Source organism: Nicotiana tabacum, chromosome 24, assembly GCF_000715075.1.
Source record: "Nicotiana tabacum cultivar K326 chromosome 24, ASM71507v2, whole genome shotgun sequence".
Taxonomy (NCBI): Eukaryota; Viridiplantae; Streptophyta; class Magnoliopsida; order Solanales; family Solanaceae; genus Nicotiana; species Nicotiana tabacum.
Window position 1 is genome coordinate 65086824 of NC_134103.1, and position 25963 is coordinate 65112786.

Genomic DNA, 25963 nt, shown 5'->3' on the forward strand with positions numbered 1-25963 from the left:
CGTACCTTACTTTTTCTTTATACTGCGAGTTTATTCTTATTCATATTATTGGCGTATGACATAATAAAATGAAATCAAATAAGATAATTCATCCAAACATTATATACATCAACTACAAAACAATACAATACTATAATATACATTATCAAACATTCAAAACAACCATCCAAACAAGCTGTTTGCAAATACGAGACTCTAGGTGGAAAACCCAAACAAAATAACAAATCATGTCATCATATAGTTTCAGACAATAAACGTTCCTAAAATAGAAAAGTTGGGATTTAGGAAATGCTATATGTTAATTGGTAAACATTAAAACCTTTTGGGAATCGGAAAGAGGTCGACTATATATCAGTGTTTTAAAAGGCGTGGGGCGTAAGGCGAGGCTTTTTACATATGCCTCAACGAGGCGTAAGCCCCATAGGTATTTAATTTTTAATATTTTATAAAATAATATAATGACAGTAAATATTTATAAACAAGTAAAATTGCATAAAAATTGAAGAAAACTATATATATGTGTGCTCCATCCCTATAAAAAACTAATCAAAACAATCTATTATACGTTACTTACAAGCACAAGTAATTTGAGTCTAAAAGAATAAAGTTTTCTATATGGATGAACAAAAAGGATGAGCTTGAGGTGGGGCGTTTTACTTGATATGGGGAGGCGTAAGTCTGGAGGGGGGGACGTAAGCCCCATGGATCTTTAAAAATTTTAATTTGTAAATTAATAAAATAACATATTAACAAAAAAAATATAAAATATAAATTAAAAGTTAAAAATTAAAAGAAAATTAAAGAAACTCATAGAAAAAAATATCTAGCATGATTCTTAAGTATAACTAATGCATATAAATCACGTATAACGTCTTTAAATTTCAAATAATTTAAAACTTATAATTTCTTTTAAAAAAAAGATCAAACTCCACATTTTACCTTCCTAAAAGTAAATAATTAATAAAGTCTTATTAGTACGATAATTAAAATATTACTCCTTTATGAATAAATACAAATTAGTTTAAGATATCAAATTAATAAAAGTGTATAACAAGGAGGGACAAATGAACTAAGACACCACCAATAACAAGTGAAGATATAAATTCGCAATACTATATCTCATTATTAGAGTTATGCTTAATCTTCATATTTCTATCGATGAATAGAGCTTTTATCATTAATTTGTTAAAGAATTTTAAAGGTCAACGATATTAATTAGGAAATTTGACATGTGATTTGTGTTAGAACTGTTAAGCGGGCCCCGAACGCTAAGCGTTAGGCGTGTTTAGGGCGCACGATTGAACGCTTGTGCGCAAGCCCTCACATAACTAAGCCCTCACACAACTAAACCCCATAAATGAGCCCAGAGCATTTTGCAGGGCACCGAGGGCGAGCCTGAGCGAGTCCCAAAAATGCCTTAATGCTTTAGGGTTTTTGATCGATCAATCTCCATCGCCCGCTCTGTCACATATCCAGGCCCGAGGTTTGATTTTGTCTTTCTCCGTTTCTCATCGCTTTATTTCCTTGCGTTTTGGCTAAATTTCTGCTACAATTATCTATTTTGTGCGAGCTATATTCTGTGTATGCTATTTTGTGCTTAATTCTGCTGTAGTTTATTGGGTTGTCTATTGTAGCTTCTTGCCTCTGGTGATTTGTTCTGCATAGTTTAGTTTCTATTTGTGCGTATAGCCTTTTTTGTTAGATTGCTATTAATTTCTTTGTTAATTCTCAACACAAGACATGTGTACGTAGGTAATGAATAATATCTATTGAATATTAATTAAACTTCTTCATTATCAAAAAATGCTCTTTGCGTATTACTCCTGCACTATCATTTAGTACAGCCAGGAATTTGAGTAAAAAGATTCCCAAAAATGCAAAAATGTTACACCTGATATATGAACCTATGTCAAGGGGATTCAATAGTTTATATACATATAAAAAAAATTGTTTTAACCCTTTTTGCACAGCGCAATTTTCCGTTGATGGGGATTCGATTGAACCCCCTCCACCAAAGGTACTTTCGCTACTTAATAAGTATTTCGCTACTTGAACAAATTAAAGAAAATTTCCCACTAGCATTCACCTAGTGTTTTCTATTGTCACCAAAAGACAAGTTAATGAGTTCCATCATTACTGTTTGTATATTGTTTTAATGTGATCCGAGTAGTCTGATATCTATGAAACTGATTTTTATTACTTGAGTTGTTCTTTTTTGAATTCAAAAGGAAAAGTAATTTTTCAATGGCTATGTGGTCTATTTCACTAGTCTTAGAAGTCTCACAAAAAAAGTGCTTGCAGGACTCATCCCCTTGCCATTTTAAAATGCAAATGCCTAAGCTTGAAGATTCCTCGTCATGGGGTAAAGGGAAAGTTCAAAATAAATCGAGCATGGATATTGGGCTCACCGCTGCTGGACCAACTATTGCGAATACATTTTCCAGTGATGGAAGTTTGATGCGGGAATTTATGCATCAAAAGAAGGACTCGAGCAATGTTAATGATTCTTCCAAGTCAAAGTTAGAAGGAATCTTGCAATCAAAACCAGATCCACCAGTGTCCAAGAATGCAAGTGAAGATGCAACAACCATCAAACCAGCTTTGACTTCAAATAAGTTAGCTGCAAAAGTGCTGCAGCTTCGCATGAAAGGGTTGCATGACGAAGCATACAAACTTTTGGTAAGCAATATATTCCATTTTCTTTTGATAGTCAAAAGCATAGTCTTATCTGTAAAGTGTTATCTGTTTTATCAACTTGATTGTAGGTGCCAAAATATTTCATGTTCTCTAGATCTTATTCTTGGCTAGTATATATTCTTTTGAAATTTATGGCATTGATCAGACCTTAACTTCTTGCTTTCTTTGCTGCTTACTGGAATTGATGACAAATTAAAGAAGTTATCTCTGTTGGCAGTTGACTTCTAAGCTAAGTAAACTACGGAAAGATGACCTTTTTCTTTTGGTTGTTTTTTTAGAACGTTATAGAAGACTTAATGAGGCTTAGTCTTGAGAATGATTGCTTGAGCTTCCACAACCATATCAAACTTAGAGTTTCTGTTTCTTTATCCAGAACGAAGAAGAGGCTGCGAAAATGAAGCAAAATGCTGATGATGTGTCAAGCAGACAACCGATTGATAGGAGCACAAGGTAAATTTGAAACTGAATTTGTAAATTAAGCTTGCCTTGAATTGGATGTTCTTGTCTCAATGCTCGCCAGCATGTTAAATTTATGGCTCTTTTGCTTTGTCTAGATATGTTATGCATGCTCTATCTGCTTGGCAAAAGAAGAAAAGCGAGGATGCTGATGTGCATCTTGCTCAGAAGATAGTGCAAAACAAACAGTACAGTGCATATTGTCAGGCTGATGAATATGATTATGATGATGAGCCAAGGAGAAAGATCCAGAAGAAAGCGGGTGTGGAGAATCATAAATTAGCTGCCATAAGTAATCATGCAAGGCACATTTTGACTCAGCAGGAGAGATGCCAATTTTGCTTTGAGAATCCAACAAGACCAAAGCACCTGGTGGTTACCATCGCTAATTTCACTTACTTATCATTGCCAATGTGGCAGCCAATTGTTCCTGGTCATTGCTGCATCTTGACTATACAGGTAACTTTGATTCTTCTCTGATGATATATCTATATTTTTATCTTTTGTGTTCATTCTTGTAGGCCAGGATGTCTTTAATGTGCTAGTTCTCCAGGGCTAGGATGTCCTATAAGCAGCGCTGAACTCCCGATTTGTCTACCTTTTTTCATGGAAGTTATTTTTGTCACTAGAAAGTATATGTTGTTCTTTAGATACTTCTGAACATTATTGCTGTGCAGTTTTGTCATATGGCTCTCTCTGCTGCTTTTGTTGTAAATGACCCCTGCCTTCTCTGAACAGCATGAATCAGCTACACGATCTTTAGATGATAATGTCTGGGAGGAGATTCGGAACTTCAAGAAATGCCTTGTTATGATGTTTGCAAAGCAGGAGAAGGATCTTGTGTTTCTTGAAACTGTGATGGGTTTGGCCCAGCAAAGGCGCCATTGTTTGGTAGAATGCATTCCTTTGACCCGGCAAGTTGCAAAGCAGGCACCCCTGTTCTTTAAGAAGGTTTGTGAACCTATCCTTTACGTCAGCCATTATTTTATTTTTGAGCAACTGTCTATCACAAGAGGGGTTGCTCTGATGGTAAGCAACCTCCACTTCCAACCAAGAGGTTATGAGTTCGAGTCACCCCAAGAGCAAAGTGGGGAGTTCTTGGAGGGAAGGATGCCGAGGGTCTATTGGAAACAGCCTCTCTATCTCATGGTAGGGGTAAGGTCTGCGTACACACTACCCTCCCCAGACCCCACTAGTGGGATTATTGATATCACCTTTTGGTCTGGAGTGAGCCGGAAGTTGTCTGTCTAGTTTTCTACTCTCTTGCTGAGTTATTGATATTATTGTTGGAACATAGTCTTTTCTAAATATGATATCAAGGGGTTAATAACTGGGCTTTTCGTCAAATATAATTGGAATTTTGGTTGGAATAAGCGAAATATAAAATTCTATTTTATGATACAGTAGTATTTAAGTTTCAATTGTCATTTCCCTTGGTCTGTTGAGATATTACTACATCTTGTGATGTATTCAGTCTTTTTTTCTTTTATTAGTTATACAGCACCAAGAGTTCTGCTCAATGAATTAGTTTCCCATGATCTCCTAATTAATGCCACTTGAGAAAAGCATGTCGCTCCACCCTAAGGCTATCAACTAGAGACACAACAATTGCTGCATGCTATCACCTATAATTATGCATGCTATAGAAAATTAAATATATCATAAGATGAATTTCACCAATTAATAGAGGCATCAAACTGCTACAATTATAAGTCACAAATGTACTTTAAGTCCCATGGACTCTTCTCCCACTCTAGCTCCCTCCAAAACTAATATATGGTGTTTTGAATGCTCCATAATATCTACAATTGGCACTACGAACCCCATGCACAAATAGTTCACTTCCTCTAACGTCTGCTATATCTGTTGATAGCTTCTCCCCTTGTCTGTTTACACTTAGGAGAGCCATAGTGATCCTACTTTAGTAAACAAATAGTGATTCTTATTGCACTTTCACTTAAACGTACATTAATTTAGTCTGAAGTCATGATTGATGCTAAAATAGCCTCTGTAATTTTCCGACATGGTCTGTGATGCAAATTGGAGATATGGCTTTTGAATCCATTTCCGGCGCTGACGACAACCAGTGGCCAGGTAAGCACCCTCTCTCCTCTTTTTCTTTTTCCCTTCTCTCCCCGACCACCTCTTCGTCCCCTTTTTTTCTTTTTTCTTCTCTTCGTCTTCTTCTCAAAGCCCTAGCAGTGGCATTTCCGGCGACTGTGCCGCCGCCGACCACTCTCTTTTCTTCTCTTTTTCCAGTCCTAGCCCCCTTCTCTCTCTATATTCTCTCTTCTCCCCCTATCCTTCTCTCCTTCTCCCCTGTTTCTTCTATTTCCTTAGAGTCAGAACCCTAGCTTCTGCATCTTCTTCTTCTCCGGCGACTGCAGACCGGTGACAGTAGTCCGGTCCGGCGCCTCCAAGGCAGACCACCCCAGACTCCCTATGTCACATCAGTACAGTGACTGCCCTGCCACCCCTCCCCCCATTCTTGTTGGCCCGTGGTGTTTGAGTGTTTTTCAGGTTGTTTTGTTGCGATACTTGGAGACGGGCGGGACGCACGCGCAAACGTAGATGAGCAGGTCGGCGAGATTTACTAAGGGACTCCGCAGTCTCGGGTGTACGTCAAGTCGGCACTCCAGGTTCTATTCTCGGGAGTTGGTACCTCCCGCTCTTTATTTGCCCTCCTCTTGTGTTAGTTAGACTATTCCTCTCGTGTTAGTTATACTCGTATACTGTTGCCGTATTGGTACGTTCTAGTTTAGTCATTCTAGTAGAGCGCCAGTAGATACTACTTTTTGCTTAGAGTTGGACCGTTGCTGTTTGTGTTAGCGTTTTCCCTAGGTTACCATTCGTTCAGTGGCTGGGGTCTGTAATGGTGGAGTAAGGACATGTCCTCGGGGTGGGCGGGGGAGAAGGCAGGAGATAGGGGAAGTGACGGGGCCAAAAGGGGGTAAGGAGACCAAGGGAGCCTATAGGTTGAGAATTGGATCGTGGAACATAGGGACATTGACGGGTAAGTCTATAGAGCTGGCGAAGATTCTCCAGAAGAGGAAGATCAATATAGCTTGTGTTCAGGAGACTAGGTGGGTAGGGTCGAGGGCGAGGAATGCGGACGAGTATAAACTATGGTACTCGGGAGGCGGGTGGTAAGAACAGAGTGGGTATTTTGGTGGATAGGGAACTTAGAGAGTCGGTGGTAAAGGTCAGGAGGGTGAACGATAGATTAATGGCGATTAAGTTAGTAGTTGGTGGGATCACTCTGAATGTTATTAGCGCATATGCGCCGCAAACGGGCTTAGATGAGGAGGTTAAAAGAAGCTTCTGGGAGGGGCTGGACGAGATGGTGCGTGGCGTGCCGCTTGCGGAGAAGTTATTCATAGGAGGGGATTTCAATGGGCATATAGAATCGTCTGCTGATGGATATGGCGGGGTGCATGGTGGCTTCGGCTTTGGGGATAGGAACGGAGGAGGTACCTCACTGTTGGATTTTGCTAGAGCTTTTGAGTTGGTGATCGCGAACTCTAGTTTTCCGAAGAGGGAGGAGCATTTGGTTACTTTCCGGAGTACGGTGGCTAAGACTCAGATTGATTACCTCCTCCTCAGGAGATGTGATAGGCGGCTGTGTGTAGATTGCAAGGTTATCCCGAGTGAGACTCTCGCAACACAACATAGGCTCTTGGTGATGGACGTCGGTATATTATTGAGGAAGAAGAGGTTTGTCCAGGGTCAACCGAGGATCAGGTGAGGAGCCTTGACGAGGAATAAAGCTCATGAGTTGGAGGGGAGGTTGATGGCTATGGGAGCCTGGAGGAGTAGCGGGGATGCTAGCGAGATGTGGACAGCTACATCAGACTGTATAAGAAAGGCGGCGAGAGAGGTACTAGGGGTCTCGAAGGGTTACTATGGCGGGCACCAAGGCGACTGGTGGTGGAATGATGTGGTCTAAGGTAAAGTGGAAGTAAAGAAAGCAGCGTATCTTAGGTTAGTGAAGAGCACAAACGAGGAAGAGAGGAGAGTGAATAGAGGAAGATATAAGGAAGCCAGGAAAGAGGCGAAGTTAGCGGTCACGGAGGCTAAGGATGCAACGTTTGGTCATCTGTACGAGGAGTTGGGGGACAAAGGAGGGGAGAAGAAGCTATTTCGGCTGGCCAAGGCTAGAGAGAGGAAGGCTCGTGACCTGGATCAAGTGAGGTGCATCAAGGACGAGGAAGGTAGAGTATTGACGAAAGATGCCCAGATTAAGCGGAGATGGCAGGATTACTTCTATCGGCTTATGAATGAAGAAGGGGACAAAGACATTGTGCTAGGAGAATTGGGTCACTCCGGGAGTCACCAAGACTTTAGGTATTGTAGGCGTATTAAGGTTGAGGAGGTCGTGGGAGCTATGCACAAGATGAGTAGGAGCCGAGCGACCGGGGCGGACGAAATTCCGGTGGAATTGTGGAGGTGTGTGGGTAGAGCAGGCTTGGAATGGTTGACCGCGCTATTTAATGTTATCTTCAGGACGAAGAGGATGCCAGATGAATGGAGGTGGAGTACGATGATACCGATGTTCAAGAACAAAGGTGACATCCAGAATTGTAACAACTATAGGGGCATCAAGTTACTAAGTCATACCATGAAAGTTTGGGAGAGGGTGGTGGAAGGAAGGGTGAGGAGGGCAGTGTCTATATCCGACAACCAATTCGGATTCATGCCGGGTCGGTCCACTACGGAAGCTGTCCACCTTATCAGGAGGTTGGTGGAACAGTACAAGGATAGGAAAAAGGATTTGCACATGGTGTTTATTGACCTAGAGAAAGCGTATGACAAGGTTCCTAGGGAGGTTCTTTGGAGATGCCTGGAGGGGAAAGGTGTGCCGGTAGCTTACATTAGGGTATTAAAGGACATGAATGAGGGAGCTAAGACTCGGGTTAGGACTGTGGGAGGTGACTCGGAGCACTTTCCGGTTGTTATGGGGTTGCACCTAGGGTCTGCGCTCAGCCCGTTCTTATTTGCCCTGGTGATGGATGCGCTAACACACCATATTCAAGGGGAGGTGCCATGGTGTATGTTGTTCGCTGATGATATAGTACTGATTGATTGATGAGACGCGAAGTGGCGTTAATGAGAGGTTGGAGATTTGGAGACAGACCCTTGAGGTTAAAGGTTTCAAGTTGAGTAGGACTAAGACAGAATATCTGGAGTGTAAGTTCAGCGATGAGTCGGGAGAAGCGGACATGGATGTGAGGCTTGACTCTAAAGTCATCCATAAGAGAGGGAGTTTCAAGTACCTTGGATCAATTATTCAGGGAGATGGGGAGATAGACGGGGATGTCACGCACCGTATAAGAGTGGGGTGGATGAAATGGAGGTTAGCACCTGGAGTCCTGTGTGACAAGAAAGTGCCACCGAAACTCAAAGGCAAGTTCTATAGAGCGGTGGTTAGACTGACCATGTTGTATGGGGCTGAGTGTTGGGCAGCCAAGAATTCCCATACCCAGAAGATGAAAGTGTCAGAAATGAGGATGTTGAGATGGATGTGCGGGCACACTAGGCTGAATAAGATTAGGAATGTAGATATTCGGGAGAAGGTGGGCGTGGCTCCGATGGACGACAAGATGCGGGAAGTGAGGCTTAGATGGTTCGGACACGTGCGGAGGAGAAGCATAGATGCCCCTGTTAGGAGGTGTGAGACGTTAGCATTGGCAGGTACGAGGAGAGGTAGAGGACAACCTAAGAAGTATTGGGGTGAGGTGATCAGGCAAGACATGGCGCGACTTCAAATCTACGAGGGCATGGCTCTGGATAGGAAGGGGTGGAGGTCGAGCATTAGGGTTGTATGTTAGGGTTGTTCCGGGGGCGGGGCTGGCCTGTTGTTGTTTCGCTGTGGGTTGTTAGTGGTTTATGTAGTTTCCTCACTATTTTCTATGGTAGTATTGTTGTTTATAGTTATTGCTTTTACATCTATTTTTCTATTTTTTACGATGCTGTTAATATTTTTTATCTTCTATTGTTGTCACTGACCTATTGTCTATTGTTTATTTTTTTTCTTCTCGAGCCGAGGGTCTTTCGGAAACAGCCTCTACCCCTCTGGGGGTAGGGGTAAGGTATGCGTGCACTCTATCCTCACCAGACCCCACTTGTGGGATTATACTGGGTTGTTGTTGTTGTTGTTGTTATTGCTTTTGAATCCATTTATTTCTGTTGTAATCTTATATAGAAATGCTTTGTTGGTTAAGCTGTTGGTTTGGAAATACAAATGCTTGCTTCAGTTTTCGCCAGAATGGTTTTGCACCCTTCACCTAGTATATTAAAAAGAAGGGTTGGGGTTTAACCATACCAACTAGGTGGGCTGTTCACAAGTGAATTAGTTTCCTCATGTTTGTTCCTCATCCCTTAACAGGTTCTAGGAATTGACTCGCAGATATTCCCATGCATGGATATTGAGGTGGAGTAAGGAAGGACACGGGTGGGTGGCTTGGGGGGGGGGGGTGATAATTAGGAATTTTATTTGAAAAGATGTTTTGAATCATTCTTTTATAATTTAGTTACTTTGAAGTTTGGATAATCTGGTAAAGAATCACATATTCTCTAAACATCATGTATTCGGGAATTTCTTTTTCTATCTGTTACTTTATTTTAGGACGTACAAGGCTTATTCGAATTCTAATTTTCTCCATTTATTTCTTGGAGAGAGAACACTTAATTGTCCTGTTGTCCCTTAAATAGACTGGTCACTGTGTTTAGAATCAAGTTGTTCAGTTGTCTTCCCTTGCAAGTATGAGATATACGTTGACTGTTAGATATATTCATGGTTGTGCATGAGAGTGATTGTGTGTTTGTTCTTTGCCTCCTCCATGTCCTATCTATGTTGCTATGTCTATTTGAGGTGATATATTCTTTTTTACACTTGCTTCTAACAACTTTGTTCACTATAGGCGATTGATGAAGCAGAAGACGAATGGAGTCAACATAATGCTAAGAAGCTCATAGATACAAGTGCAAAGGGGTTGCGGGCTTCAATCCCAAAAGATTTTCCCTATTTCCATGTCGAATTTGGCCTAAACAAGGGGTTTGTTCATGTAATCGATGACGAAAAACAGTTCAGCAGCAGTTTTGGCATCAACGTTATAAGAGGGATGCTGAAGCCGCCTAAGGACATGCATCAGCGTCGGCAGCATGAATCAATGGAGACACAAATACAAGCTGTGGCAAGTTTTTCCCGAGTTTGGGAGCCTTTTGACTGGACTAAACAGCTCGACTGACTAACACGCGGCATCTGACTGAAGTTAGCAGTACAGATGTATAATATCTGCACTAAGAATATAATTCATAGGAGTATATTATGTCTTTTCCTTGTAAATGTAATTTCCATGCTGAGGTACGCGGCTAGTTAATATATTTTCGCATTTTGATTACACAGTTATGCATTTTAACTGGACTAAACAGCTACTGCCTAGCATCTTGCATTTGACTGAAGTTAGCACTTAGCAATGCAGATGTATGCATGATATCTGCACTAAGAACATAAATGTATTATCTGTTTCTTATTTCACCTGTGAATATATTATCTCAATGAAGTACGAGGATGATGATTGAAGTGAGTTCATTGTCCATCGAGTTTCAAGTTAGAAGGGATTTCCAGTTATAAAAAAAAGGGAGAATTACGCTTCTTATCTCTTGGCCCAACCCGTCAGAAAATGACCCACGTTTGAAGCTCTTACCTAGTGTAGCCTAGGTTGTACATTACTTGAAAATTATTTTTTACCAGTTAGCCCACCCTCTTTTAATTATTTTTTTTCTCTTTGTTCTTTTTTCCGTGTCACGACTTTGCACCCTAAAATTTTTCTACCATTGTTATTCTCCAATTCTTCTTCCAGATTCAAAGTTGATAACCACTATTTGGGTGAAGAAGAAAAAAAATACGTAAAAGAATTAGTTTTTTGGAGTCATATGAAGATCACTTCCTCCATTGGAATGGGGAAATCTCTGTTTATTGTCATGCTCTAAAGAGTTTCACTTAGTAGGTTGTTGGATCATCAAATTAGAAAGAAGGTGTTGGCATTGTCTCGTTCTTATTCTCATTCCACATGTAATTTTAATCCCAATGGTTGATTAAAATTTTGAAAAATAAAAGTCACCATTAAAGGTGGTTCGAAACTTCGATTTCAGAAATTGAGTTTTTCGATTTGGTAGTTGTTTGGATTGGGTGTTGTCCCAATTGATTGGAATCATCAAGAGAAGTTCAAAACTTAAATTTGAATTGATTTGTAGTAGGTTTAAGCTTGATTTGAGTTAAATTTCAGAGGATGCCCAAGGAAGAAGAAGAACACGTGAAGCTCCCTTGATAGGATTCATTTGTATAATAATGTATAAACACCTCTTATACACTGTTGTATATAAGGTTGATATATTATTTATAGGTATTTGATGAATCTTCTACACCTATATACATAGTGTATCACGAATATTTTCACTACTATGATTTACATCTTTATATAACTACTAGTTTTAGGGTACGCGCGTTGCGCGTGTACTTTATATCAATAAATATAAAATTTTAAAAATTATACAAATATAATAAACCATCTGATTGAGTTATAAAATAAAAATTTAAAAAGCACAAGCTTTTGAAAATAAAGAATATTAATCATATTTAGCCAACTTAATAAAAGAAAAAATTGCGTAACGCAAAAGTATTCTAATTAATGTCGCACTTAGAAATTTTATTTACTCGAGTAACCAATATGAATTTCAAGTATTCCCGTCAAAACTCAAATAAGAGAATACAAAAATAAAAAGAAATTTCATATTGTTAGCTTTAGTTAACATACGTAGAATATAATTGGATTAGTAATATTTAAACCCCAACTAAATTGTTTCTAGACAGAAATAGAATAATTGTCATAAAAAAATAAGGTAGAAAATTAATGTGTATTATTATTTTATCCAACAAGAAATGTATCGTAATGTAATATAATTCTCGTCATCTCGTGTCTATTAAAATTTCATGCAAATATAATGTGAATATTCTTATAAATCATCACAGTAGTGTTTAAAGTATTTATTTTTATCTATATATACATTTTACGAGTTTTTGTGTGTTATAAAAGACAATTAAAATTATCAAGTTTCTTTTCATCTATAGTCTCTGATCAAAATTTCTTTTGTCTCTTGTCCTTAGTAAAAAAATATATCAATCGACCGGCTATCAAGGGTGGTAATTGAAATCTAATCTAAAAGGTTAAATATATATAGCCACCAACGAATTAAAGTAGTTCTAAACCCTACCAAAAGATAGAAAAATATAGTTCAGAATGGTACCAAAAGTTTGAAATCCTTCAAGTTATTTTTCATGACAATATCAACTGATTGCTTCTTCCTACCCATATTTGCTTTTCAACATCTGTGTCTTAAAGTATAAGGGAGTCATTGTTCCAGCTCCTTTTATTGCAACAGAATTCTCCAAAACTCTATTAATAGATATGGATTAAACACCAACATAAAAGAAGAATATAGTGTTAGAAAATTATGAACCGCAATTAAAGAAGAACTGCTATCTAAATAAATCAATCTCAAAAAATAAATCATGGAATTATAGTTTTTATGAAATACTACTAACCTGTTGTGTCAAGCCATCAATCTGCAACTTATACATATTTGCAACATTAATTCATAATTTACGGATATGTCTTGCAGTTTCTGTAGATTATTAGAGTTTAATAGGTTCCAAAATATGATGGAAAAGAAAACGACTTCTAAACCTAAAATGAACGAACGAAGAGAAGTCTCCCTTTGAATTTAAAGTTTAGTAGGTTATCAAATTATGAGAAAAAAAAGGTCTCCTAAACCTAAAAGAATAGAAAGAAGTACTAAATATTAGGAAAATTATTAAATATCTATTCTTAGATATTAGAAAAATAATTAAATTACTATTTTGTCTAATGTGAAATTAACTTTTGAAGGGTATAAAAGGCGAAAGACATTTCGATAGGGCCTTCGTGCTTTTAATATAGTACTAAATTTATAACATGTTTGGCCAAGCTTCTAAAATCAGCTTATTTTGAGAAGTACTTTTCGCAAAAGTACTTTTCAAAAAAGAACTTTTGGTGAGAAGTAGTTTGTGTTTGACTAATTAATTTGAAAAACACTTTTGAGCAGTAATTAGTGTTTGGCCAAGCTTTTGAAAACTGCTTCTAAGTGTATTTTTCTCAAAAGTGCTTCTCAGAAAAGTGCTTTTGGAAAGAAACTATTTTTTTCTGCTTCTCAAAAACTGCTTCTGCTTCTCCTCAAAAGCACTTTTTTCCATCTAAAAGCTTGGCCAAACACCCAAAAAAAAGCTTGGCCAAACATGCTATTAGTGTACGTGCGTTGCACGTGTATTTTGCATCTATCAAGAAAAAAATATAGAATATATAATATAGAGTAAGAATGAATTATGAATAATAGTAATTGCCGTCGAGATAAACGTAATATTCATTTAAATGGTAAAATGAGTATTACATTAATATAGTGATTGAACTCATCAAAGTCTAATCCATTATCCATCTTTAGTATTCAATGGAATATCTCAGCTACATCGAACCAATTTGTCATCTATACATGCTTCACATTAAAAATTAGCCAACCTCACTTGTGAATTCCAAAATATCCCCATTTGTGAATTTCAAAATATCCCACTGAAATCTCTTCTATTTTTTAAATTTATTTTTTTCCTATCTTTTTCTTTCCACCACCTTTCTGCTATCAAAATCAATCTCAAGACTTGACAGTTTATTATTTTTAACATCTTAATTTTCGTTTGATACTTTGGATCAATATATTTAGACTACTGGTCATAAAATCAAGAAAATAACATAATATTCACCAACTCAATAGGAAAAAATAAATCAAGCTTAGAAAGAAGATATATAGAAAATATAGTGCCAAAGTTGATGTCAGAAGAAAATAGGAGACGTTGAGTCGTCAGAAATTGGGACCTAGTCGTAACTTTTGAATTTCTATTTTTAGCCAATATGTAATTGTTGTGTTCTATTCAAGTTTTAATAATTTAACTTTACAAATCCTAATCCTAACCAAAGAAAAATTTAAAGAATCCTATCGATCCCTAAATGCACGGCAGTTTTTTATTTTTCTCCAAAATTAAAATTATTGATGATCACAGTTACAATTATATCCAACTTAAAATGCACATAACAAGGGTTAAAAAAGCGAACGATATTTCGATAAGGAGTTTCGTATTTTTAATATAGTATAGAGTATATATAAGTCTTTGGGTAAGCGCTTTGCGCGTGTACCCATATCAATAAACATAAACTTTTTAATAATCACATTGATAAATTATTTTAAAATTATATTTAAATTATAAAATAAAAATTAAAGAAAAATATTTAAGTTCATGAAAATGATAAATGACCTTGGTTAACCAATACATTAAAGGAAGAAACCATACTCAACAAAAGTCATCGAGATATAGGCAATGAAGCTACTCCATCATAAGTTGCATCATTACTTATGATTGGTCTTTTTATAGTTTTGTTATCTTTTCCTCTAGACAGATAGTAAAGAAAATCCTTATTTCAAATAAAGACTTCAAATAACTACCTACTACTAATTCTAAACCTAATAATAGATACTATTTGTAGAGAAATAAATTGTAGAAATACTGACTTTAAGAATAGCAAAAAACAAATAATATAAATTATCAATTAAACTTCTAAAAGAAACACTTACCGAACTAAATGCTATAGCTGCTCACTCAACGGGATAATTTACATTCCTTCTTTGTAACTAAAGATGATGGATTCTTGTACTTCAAGCCATAATCACTCCCGCTTCTTAACTACATCCAAAGTTGGAGAGAGTAATTTCCTATGCTCAAATTCCATTGTCGAAGTGAAGCAGAGAATCAACTTTAAGAATAAGTAATATTTTTTTTACTGTAAATTAAAACACCCACAATAATAAAAAAATTAAAACAAAATAATAAACTAATCTTCATAAAATACTCTTTAAAGTAAGTTTAAGAAAACTATTAAAAGATACACGAATTGTTAGGAGTTGAAAGAAAGATATTGTGAATCACATGCTTCTAGGAATCCATTCCCACGTAACAACTTTCCTAATAATTTTGCATACGTGTCTATCCATAAATTGTGACTCTCTCCATCCAATTCACCAGTTATAATTATACAATCACTAACAAGAAAATCATATAAATAAAAAAATGCCCGTAAAGGACATAAAGCATTGATGAGAGCTTACATATAATAATAATAATAATAATAATAATAATAATAATAATAATAATAATAATAATAAGCCAGGGATTATTATTGAAGCAGACATACAACACTTCCGGTAAAATCAACCATACCTCTACCAGAAAACCAACAAAATATTAAAGAAAATTAACAATAAAATCAATACACCCAAATATAAAATAGAAAAATAAAGTAAAGAATCAAAGATCCTTAGGTGTTTCATTCAGTCCCTCAAGAGAAGATTTCTCATTAATAACTTCAGATTTCGTACACCGCTTTGTGAGATTTTCAATACTGGAGTACTTGCTTCGGTGTTATTTATGATTTTTTATCTTGTTCAACGAAATTTGGTATTGTGAACATTGATATTGTGAACATTGGTATTGTGAATATTGGTATTGTGAACATTGTTATTGTGAGCAGTGGTATATCGGTTGTGAGCACCTAATTTTTTACCGTACTTGAATATTTTCCGCTCCCATCTTCCCAGGCGTGTCCCCACTCCACTTTCATTTGTTCCCCATGCTTGTCCCCTCCACACTTTGCTCCCTACTCCACTCTCCATTGTTCCCCACTCCTTGCCCCCCATGCTTGTCCCCCACTCACAAACCCCATACCCTATTTTCAGCCATTAAATCACACAACCCTCCCCCATTTTGGAAACCAGTCGCATAACCCCTTAAACCCCCCTCATTTTCCCCAAGACCAGGCTCTCATCTCTCTTTCTTAAAAACAAAGGTAACAACACCAAAACAAAGACCAAGATCTTTAACAAAACTGCTGTCAAATCAGCCCTCTTTTGGCCCCCTAAAACTTCCCAAAACAGGCCCAGAACACCCTCTTTTCGCACAAAAATAGCAGCTTCAAGATTGAGTTCGAGTCCGTCGAGGTCGACGTAGAAGTTCTCCGGTCGATGTTTCCTGTTGGTTGAGTTTATTTGTTGTTCATTTGGTCGTTGTCTCATCTTGTCTATTGAGTTACAAGCTCTCAACTTCAGGTTCATTAATAGAGGAAATCAAGACCCAAATTGACTCGCTCTATTCTTTTCCAGATCTTTTGTGTTATATTTTCGGGTAAGCATTTTCTTTTAAGTTGAAAAACCAATATAGTTGCATTCAATCAAAAGTTTTCTTTAAGATGGTAATTGTATGTAAAATTCTGTTGTTTTACTCCTTTATTTTTTTGCTCTGTTTGTCTTTATTATTAAAAGAGTACGTCGTTACATGATTGAGTTACATTAGTGAAAAGTGAGAAGCGCGTTGCTGAAAACAGAAGGTGTTGCGCTGAGCGTTTCATTTGTTGTCAAAATGGTTTTGATTACCTTGATACTCAGATTGCTATTATCTTAATTCTTCTCCAAGAAAGATGTTTGGTATTGTTTTTCAGGACTTGTGCTAAGTGTGTAGTAGCATATATTTAGAATTGTTTGGTGATGCCTTTAACCATTACAGTTGAGTAATTTTCTTTTTGGCCATAGGTCAGTACTAGTATAATTTATAATTTAGACACAGGTTAGTCAGTGAATCTATTATGCTAAAGTTCAGACGTCCTTATAATAGAACTCACGCGTTAACCCACATAATTTTTCATAACTTCAAATCAGCTTAAAAATGAACCAACTCATAAACACCGTTAGTATGGTTTAAACGCGATTAATAATAAATCATCACGACTATGGTTACGGTTCCCGTGGCATGGTCGTGATACATAATCCCCAATTCGAGTGTGTGTTTCACGTGACTCGACCATAACTTCAAATAATTAAAACAAACTTGTTGTGAATGACGGGTACATTTTACGTAGCATGATTTGCGATGTGTACAAAAAATAACAAGTGCGCGACACCGCGTCTTGTTTAAATAAACTCCATAATTATTTTTTTAATAATTAAAAGCGGATAAATAAAATATGAAAACTAATAAATTACAGTGTTATCCAAAATTAAATCAAGATAAGTTGTAGTCAATAAAGCGACCGTGTTAGAACCACGGGACTCGAGGAATGCCTTACACCTTCTCCCCGGTCAATAAAATTCCTTACCCGGACTTTGTTTTTGCAGACCAATAATAATAGAGTCAAACTTTTCTTTGACTAGGGATTCAAATAAAAGGTGACTTGGAACACCCAAAAATCAATTCCGAGTGGCGACTCTGTAAATAAAATAATCCCTATTTCAAAAAATTGTCACTTTAATTGGAAAAACTCTTTAACCCACCATCCATAATACACATTTATCTTTGGGGGAGGCATAAAAGGGGTGTGACAGCTATGACGACTCTGCTGGGGACTTCAAGAATTCGAGCTTGTACATTGACTTTATTTGGCTTTATTAATTTTTGTATATATTGTGATTTATTTGGGACTAATGTGCTACTTGTCCATTTTTTACTGTCTTGATATTGTTGAACTGTATATATAAATTGTATCCTCTCTCGCATCCCACTGAGTCTTCTGATAATTAGTTATGTTGTGTTTGCCTACCAGCATCACAAAATTTCTGTCTTGAGATAAAGCCAGTTAGCCTACCAGCTTCTGGTGAAGGATTTAGTCACACATGTTTAGGCGGGAGAGCCGTTAGCTAGCCAGTGCTGTTCTACTACTGGTAATGCTTGACGCTCCTCGGCTCGGGTTGTCCGCCCGGGTAAGCCAGGTCTAGATACCATCTCCTTTAGGATTTACAAACTTAGAAGAACAAGCCACAAGCAATGAATATCCCTAGTAGGCTACGCTTTATTTGCATCATGTGCATTTGACTTAGCAGCGCTCGACTCATGGGCCAAGTTCTGTTTTAGGACAGGTACCTTGTGGAGACCATTATGTCATGTTATGTGCTACTTGTTTCATTATTTGGGAGGCTTACCTGTCGACCGACTTTAGCATATATCGGTTGAACGAAGAGAGAAAAAATAATGTGGTTTAGTGCATATGGTTCTTAAAGATTAATTTTCATATAAAAAAAAAAAGAGAAGAAGTACATAGTCGGTTTTCACCGAACTACGCGGGTCTGATTCTCACCGGATGTGAGATACGTAGGCAAACCTCATCGGTTCCGGCCCAAATTTTTTTTTTAAAAAAAAAAAAAATTAAAAATATTTTCCTTTCCTTAATTCCCCGTTTACAATTCTTTCCTTAGAAAATCAAAAAAAAAAATACTAAATCCAAAAATATTTTTTATAGTCCCACAGTTGAGTTTTATTTATTTATTTATATTCTTTTATGGAGTCAAAACCCGAAAAATCGGAATTTTTGTGTGTTAATAATATATTTGATCAAGGCCTAACCCCGTGTCTGGTTAGACAAGTATACCATGAGTGGGGAAAGAGGTAGGTCTGAAAAGAGGCCCAGATCATAAGGGATACCAGATTTTCTGATTGTCGATCAGATACCACAATTGTTGTGGGATTGGTGGAGAGATTTTAAGGAATATGAGCGGAACCAGATAAAGAAATACTTGGGATATTTGGTTCACATGATTACAATAAAGCCCAGGAGGGATGTGATTGAAGCTTTGATTCCGCATTGGGATCCTGAAAATAATGTGTTCCGTTTTACCGACTGTGAAATGACTCCGACCTTGGAGGAAATCTCCCATTTCCAGGGGGTGGGGCCGCAATCTTTGCCGCCAAAGGCCCATAGTACCAAAAAATATGAATGAGGGTAGGTTTCTGAAGCTTTTAAACATAAATTACGGACAATATGAAGGTCTAGGAGGCAAATGGGTTAAGTTGGGTCTTTTGTTTCAGTTGTATGGCCTAGAATGCAATTTCAAAAGGAATGTGGGAAAATTGAAATCAAAGAAAGATAAGGAAACATGGAAGATACATAGAAGGTTTGCATTTATGGTCACTTTTTTGGGGCGTGTAGTTTTCCCGGAAAGAGAGGGACGCATTGACATCTGCTTGGCAGGTGTAGTTGAGGCTCTGACCTCAGAAGGGAGTGATTATACTTTGGTTCCTATGATTCTTTCTTGCATTTTTTGTGCTTTAACTAGATGTAAAATGGGCGCGCGAAACTTCGATGGTTGCAACATTTTGTTACAGATATGGTTTTTGGAGCATTTCTATCGTCATCCTACGATCACTAATTTTAGTGAGCTATGGCCCAATCATACTTATGATCACCAGAAAAGAATTGATAAATGTGACTTACCAGAGGGGATTGGCGCCTGGAAAGAACTACTTCTTACTCTGTCTGCCAAACGGATCACTTGGAACTACGATTGGTTCTCCTCCAAAGAGGTCATTTGTGAGTCTGCATACCACTCTTATTTGGTACTCATAGGATTGGATGGTGTTCAGTCTTATGCTCCACTTCGGGTAATGCGCCAATTTGCACGACTACAGGAGGTGCCACCAACACGAGATATGAGCAAGTTCTGTTATGATTTTGGTAAAGATCAACCTCATGACGAAGAAGAAATTATGAAAATTTGGTATGCAAGTAAAGTCTCGGAGTTGAATGATATGGTAGAAGACCGAGATCATGGAGAGGTGATCCCTGAATATATTACCTGGTTTCATAACCCTTCGTTTCTTAGAGATAGGCTTGAAGGATCCAACAGGAGGAGAAACGATCAAAGAGCTATAGAAAGGTTAAAAGAGGAATTGGAGCATTCCCGGATGACCATATCTAAACAACAAGCCCAACTGCAAGCCGGAGTCGCTCAGATTCATTTAAATATTGAGAAAGATTATCAATCGGCCTTACAGGGCATGGATAAAGATCTAAAGTATGCTAAAAATGAGGCGGCCCGCTTAGAAGAAGAATTGGCAAGCACTATTGGTTTAGTTAGAAGAGTTGAGGCAAATAAAAATGCTGAAATGCATAAGCTGCAAGAAGACTTGAGTATCATTGAAGAGGATGCGCACCAACAACAATTGGTGTTTGATCAACAGAGAGAGCAGTTTGCAAGAGAAAGGGCCCATTCGATACGTTCAAAGGGTCAGTTTCTTGCACAATTGGAAGAAATGAAAAGTCATCAACATGTAGATTTTGAGGTAGAGCGGCGTCAGTGGATGATTGAGAGAGCTGTGCTAAACCGCCGGATTAAAGAAAATGAGGGACGCAAGACTGTGATGGGTAACGCCCTCAACACTACCCAGATATGGTTGCAGAATTGTCACATGAATATGGGGCAAGCTAGAGAGCAAGTACTTCAATTGGCAGAGAAAGCAGCATATATCCATGATGATCATCGTCATCTAAACAATGAGAAAGTTGGTCAACAGGCACGTGCCCTCGTTCCACAATTGCCGGGAGTGTTTCAGAATTTGTACGAGATGTTGGGGGGAGAGTGGAGGCCAAGGGATGCAGACCATTGATGATTTCAGTTTAAGAAAGAATGCCATTGAAGATTAAAGTTTAAGTGCAGTCAATTAGTTTTTAGTTTCATTTTGCATTTGTCGTATTTTTAATTTTATATTTGTCGCATTTTCAGTCATATTTATGTCTTTAGAGTCAATTTGAAAAAAAAATTGTTATTATTTCCCCCTGAACTACGTAATGATCTGATTCATGCGGCGACATGATACATAGGCAACCCACAAAAGGTTCGATCAAAATATTTTTCAATGATTCTAAGATGAGGGATCAAAATGAGGCGTGAGTGAAAAGTTTTTAATGATTCTAAGATGAGGAACCAAAATGAGGCGTAAGTAGGGAAAAAAAAGAAGAAGAAGAAAATAAGAGCGTCAATAAGAAGCTACCTCATAAGTTGGAATGAAACATGAAGCCTCCAAAAGCATGTTAGAAATAGTGACAATGATAGGAGCATGGCACATTATGTGTGATTCATATATATAAAATGCTTAACCCTAACACGTTTGCTGTCTCTTATTTAGTAAGCTTAAGGTGGTTGGTTTGTGGTGAAACTGGCAACACATCATTACTTCACTAGATCTAAGGGAGCGGTAGTAATGGTCAACGATGATGAGATCGAGTTGATCAGTGACGACCCCCAGGGTCAATCAGTTGAACAGGAGTCGGAGGAAATAAAAAAATTGAGACAGCAATTGTCTGATGTGTATCAAGCTTGGGTGTCTGGTCAGCCTCCACCCCGTGGTCCCTCAGAGGGAACTTCCACCGTACCCCTGGCTACTCAACCACCGCCCCATGCAACGAGCGACCACATCCTACCACCAGGGTATGTGCCAAACTACAGCCTCCACGTTGCTCCTGGTACCTCTAATGTGCGACCTCCAGTCGCACCGGTCAGGAACACTCCTCTAGTCGTGTCTGGAGCGACGGCATACACAATCCCGCCTCCACATCCTGTGATGAGGCCAATCAACGAGCCACCATCTCATGCTTATGATGGCCAATACTACTCTCCAAACATGGCTTTCGGGGTCTCGGCTCCATATAATCAGACTCCTCAATATGAGCCACCAGTGGAAAATGAAAAGCCTACCAAGACGGTTGAGTCGGATGAGATGGCCAGGAAAATGAAAAGTCTTGAACAGAACATAAAGAACATACAAGGATTAGGGGGTCACAAAAGTGTTTCGTTCAGTGATTTATGCATGTTCCCTCACATCCATTTGCCACCAGGGTTCAAGACCCCAAAATTCGAGAAATATGATGGACACGGCAACCCTATCGCCCATTTGAAAAGGTACTGCAACCAACTGAGGGGTGCAGGTGGAAAAGAAGAATTGCTGATGGCTTATTTTGGAGAAAGTCTTGTGGGGGTAGCCTCTGAATGGTTCATTGACCAAGATATCTCTCACTAGCATGTCTGGGACGACATGGCCCAAGCCTTCGTCAAACAATTTCAATACAACATAGATATTGCGCCGGATCGCAATTCCCTGTCCAATATGAAGAAAAAGCCGACTGAAAGCTTTAGGGAGTATGCAATCAAGTGGAGGGAGCAAGCAGCTAGAGTTAAGCCACCCATGGATAACCACGAGTTGATCACTATTTTTCTGGAGGCCCAAGAGCCTGATTACTTTCAGAACATGATGTCCGCAATGGGTAGACCTTTTGCAGAAGCGATCAAAATAGGAGAAATGGTCGAAAATGGCCTCAAGACTGGCAGAATTGTAAGTCAAGCTGCTCTCAAAGCCACCACCCAAGCTATCCAAAATGGGTTGGGAAGTTTGGCAAATAGAAAGAAGAGAGATGAAGGGTCCATGATGACTTCGGGATCCAGGGAAGTTCAAAGAGGGGCATCGCACCCTTATGTGCAAATTCAGCAGGGGCAATCCAGCTACCCTCAACATTACTATCCCCCGCCAATTCCTCAGTACTCTGTGGGACCGCCACAATATACAGTGTTTAATGCTCAATCATATGCTCATCCTCCCAATCAACAGGTACGGGCACCAGCTCCAAGATTACCCCGACCTCAGCAGCAAAATTTTTGGGCACCCTACAACGCTTGTCCTAGGCAGGATTATGGTCGAGAGCAGAGGCCAGTGGAAAAATTTACTCCATTGGCAGAATCATACTCTAATCTGTTCCAGAAGTTGAAGCAGATAGGCATGATTGGACCCATCGCTCCCCACCATATGCATCCCGATTCACATGGATTTCAAGCAAATGCTAGATGTGAATATCATTCAGGTGCTCCGGGGCATAGCACTGATGACTGTTGGACCCTGAAAAGAGCCGTAGAAAGACTCATTGTTGAAAAATTGATTGTAGTCACGAATGGCGAGGACCCTCCTAATGTGACCAATAACCCGTTGCCAGTACACAATGATGTTCATTTTGTGGGAATGATTGGCCGAGATCATGAATACAATCTGGTTGGTCGAGCAGAAATGACAGTGGTAACGATTCAAGAGGGAACCAAACTGGAAGTAAGTCCAAGCCTAGATGCACCGTTGATTGTGAAAGGTGCCCAGAGCTTAGAAAGGGCAATTTTATTTGTTCCAAAAATCTCGAGGTTGGAGGTTCGCTCCAATGCTCCAAGCCCAAAGTTATACGTCCTTGGAGGTCACCCCATCACAAAGGAGAATCAGGGTGGTACGACGGGTATAATAGAGCCGATCATAATCAAGCCTGCCACACAACCCCGTATAACAAATACGAAAACCATCCCTTGGAACTACAACAAAACTGTAGTAACCTACAAAGGTAAGGAAATCATAGAAAAAGTGGGGGAAACTGGAGGTTTGACTCGATCAGGAAGGTGTTATTCTCCAGAAGAGTTGAGGAAGGCTAAGCAAATCAGAGAAGGCCAAATGCCAATAAAGAAACCGGTCACTGAAGAAGAGGCGGAGGAGTTTTTGAAAAAGATGAAAGTTCACGATTACTTAATCATTGACCAACTGAGAAAGACTCCTGCCCAAATCTCTCTGTTATCTCTGCTTATACACTCAGGAGAGCATGCCCGTGTACTAATCAAAATCCTGAACGAATCACATGTCTCAGAGAATACCACTGTGAATCAATTAGAGAAGATGGCCAATATATTTTTTGAGGTGAACAGAATTTCCTTTACTGATGATGAACTTCCTGCGGAGGGAGCCGGTCACAATAGGGCTTTGCACTTGACTGTCAAATGCGAGGGGCATTATGTGAAGCTAGTTATGGTTGATGGAGGCTCGAGTGTAGATGTATGCCCTCTCTCTACCTTGCAAAGCATGAAGATCAATACAGACAGGATCCGACCCAGCAATGTTCTCATCCGGGCTTTTGATGGCTCGGCGAGAGATACCATTGGGGAGATCGACCTCACCATGACGATTGGGCCTGTTGATTTTGAAATTGTCTTCCAAGTATTGGACACGAAAACTTCTTATAACTTTCTTCTTGGAAGGCCATGGATCCATACGGCCCGAGCTGTGCCATCCACCTTGCATCAGATGCTCAAATTCGAGCACAACAGGCAAGAAATTATTGCTCACGGAGAAGACGAGTCATCCATTTATAAAGACCCGTTAATCCCATGTATTGAGGCCAAGGAAGGATGTGAGTCCATTGTCTATCAGGCTTTCGAAGTGGTTGTTGTGGACCATGTTGAGGAAGGAAAACCCATTCTACATCCGCGTCTCTCTGCCACATCTGTAATGGTAGTTGCACTTATGATGAGACAAGGTTATGAGCCAGGAAAAAGTTTGGGGGCATCATTGCAAGGAATTTCAGAACCCATTTCTCCGTTCAGTAACAGGGGTACTTTTGGTTTAGGCTTCATGCCAACACAAGCAAACAAAGACAAAGCCAAGCACTGCAAAAAGCACGGGTGGGTCTTGCAGCAACCTATCCCTCACATTTTCTACACTTTTGTCGAGCCATGATTCAAACATGGTCAAAATTCCGCGGCGCATGCAAACATTAATGAAATTTGCCATGACCTCAGGCAGATGTTTTCTGAAGTGAACATGATCCAGGCGGGTGAAGGCACTAGTCGTACCGATATGCAACTAATTGGCCCAGAAACTATGCTCAATAACTGGGAAGCAACTCCTCTCCCCACAAAGAAGGAGTTTTAGTAGTTGACTTTTGCAGCTTCTTTCTTTTGTACTTTGGGTTACTTTCAGGGTTGTAATCCGAATATCTTAGTATGATTGTTTTATTTTGATGTTAACCCTTCTATCCTTTCAAATTCAATGAAATGCAGTTCAGTTTCGTGTTAAATTTTGTATATTTTCCTTTTCCTAATTCCTGCCATTTTATTTCCATTTCAGTTTTGTTAATGCCGGCTTTAATAACATGACATGCATGCGGAATTCACGCCCAGATCTCAAAAGGCTGTCTAATTTCGAAATAATGCATCAAGAGGTCGAATATGATGAAGATAAGGTTTTTGATGAAATAAAAAGAGAGTTGGAACAATTTGAAAACAAGCCTAGGCCCAACCTCAATGAAACTGAGCCAATTAATATCGGAGGTCATGAAGAAGTCAGAGAAACAAAGATAAGCATTCACACTGAACAAAAAACCAGAGATGCCTTGATTCAACTTTTATTTGAGTATAGAGATGTGTTTGCCTGGTCTTATGATGATATGCCTGGTTTAAGCGTCGATTTAGTGGTTCATAAACTTCCCACGTATCCTGATTTTCTACCAGTCCAACAGAAGCAGCGAAAATTTAAAACGGACATGAGTGATAAAATCAAAGAGGAAATAATGAAGCAATTGAGTGCCAATGTTGTCAGAACCGTACGATACACCACCTGGGTGGAAAATGTTGTGCCCGTGCCAAAGAAAGATGTAAAAACTAGAGTCTGTGTTGACTACAGAGACCTGAACAAAGCAAGTCCGAAGGATAATTTTCCTTTGCCGAACATCCATATTCTTGTAGATAATTGCGCAAAGCATGAGATACAGTCGTTCGTGGATTGCTATGCTGGGTACCACCAGATTCTAATGGATGAGGGTGATACAGAAAAGACTGCTTTCACCACTCCATGGGGTACCTATTGTTACAGGGTCATGCCATTCGGTTTAAAGAATGCAGGGGCAACTTACATGAGGGCCATGACCACCATTTTTCACGACATGATGCACAAAGAGATTGAAGTATATGTCGATGATGTCATCATAAAATCAAAGACACAGGCTGACCACGTGAATGATTTTTCTTCGAACGGCTTCGAAGGTATGACCTTAAGCTC

At 38.8% G+C, this 25963-nt stretch overlaps 1 protein-coding gene across 2 annotated transcripts; it reads left to right on the forward strand.

Moving 5' to 3' along the window:
- The first annotated feature begins 1343 nt into the window (after positions 1–1343).
- On the forward strand, positions 1344–10553 carry LOC107827048 (uncharacterized). Of its 2 annotated transcripts, XR_012706463.1 has the most exons (7): positions 1344–1483; positions 2302–2679; positions 3071–3147; positions 3252–3612; positions 3892–4104; positions 5200–5792; positions 10074–10553. XR_012706463.1 is itself a non-coding variant. In XM_075247046.1 (6 exons), exons 2-6 carry the CDS (start codon positions 2326–2328, stop codon positions 10398–10400), a joined length of 1332 nt encoding a protein of 443 aa, XP_075103147.1. In that variant the 5' UTR covers positions 1344–1483; positions 2302–2325; the 3' UTR covers positions 10401–10553. The 2 variants fall into 2 exon arrangements, 1 of the variants encoding a protein (XP_075103147.1); XM_075247046.1 differs by lacking the exon at positions 5200–5792.
- The last annotated feature ends 15410 nt before the right edge of the window (positions 10554–25963 follow it).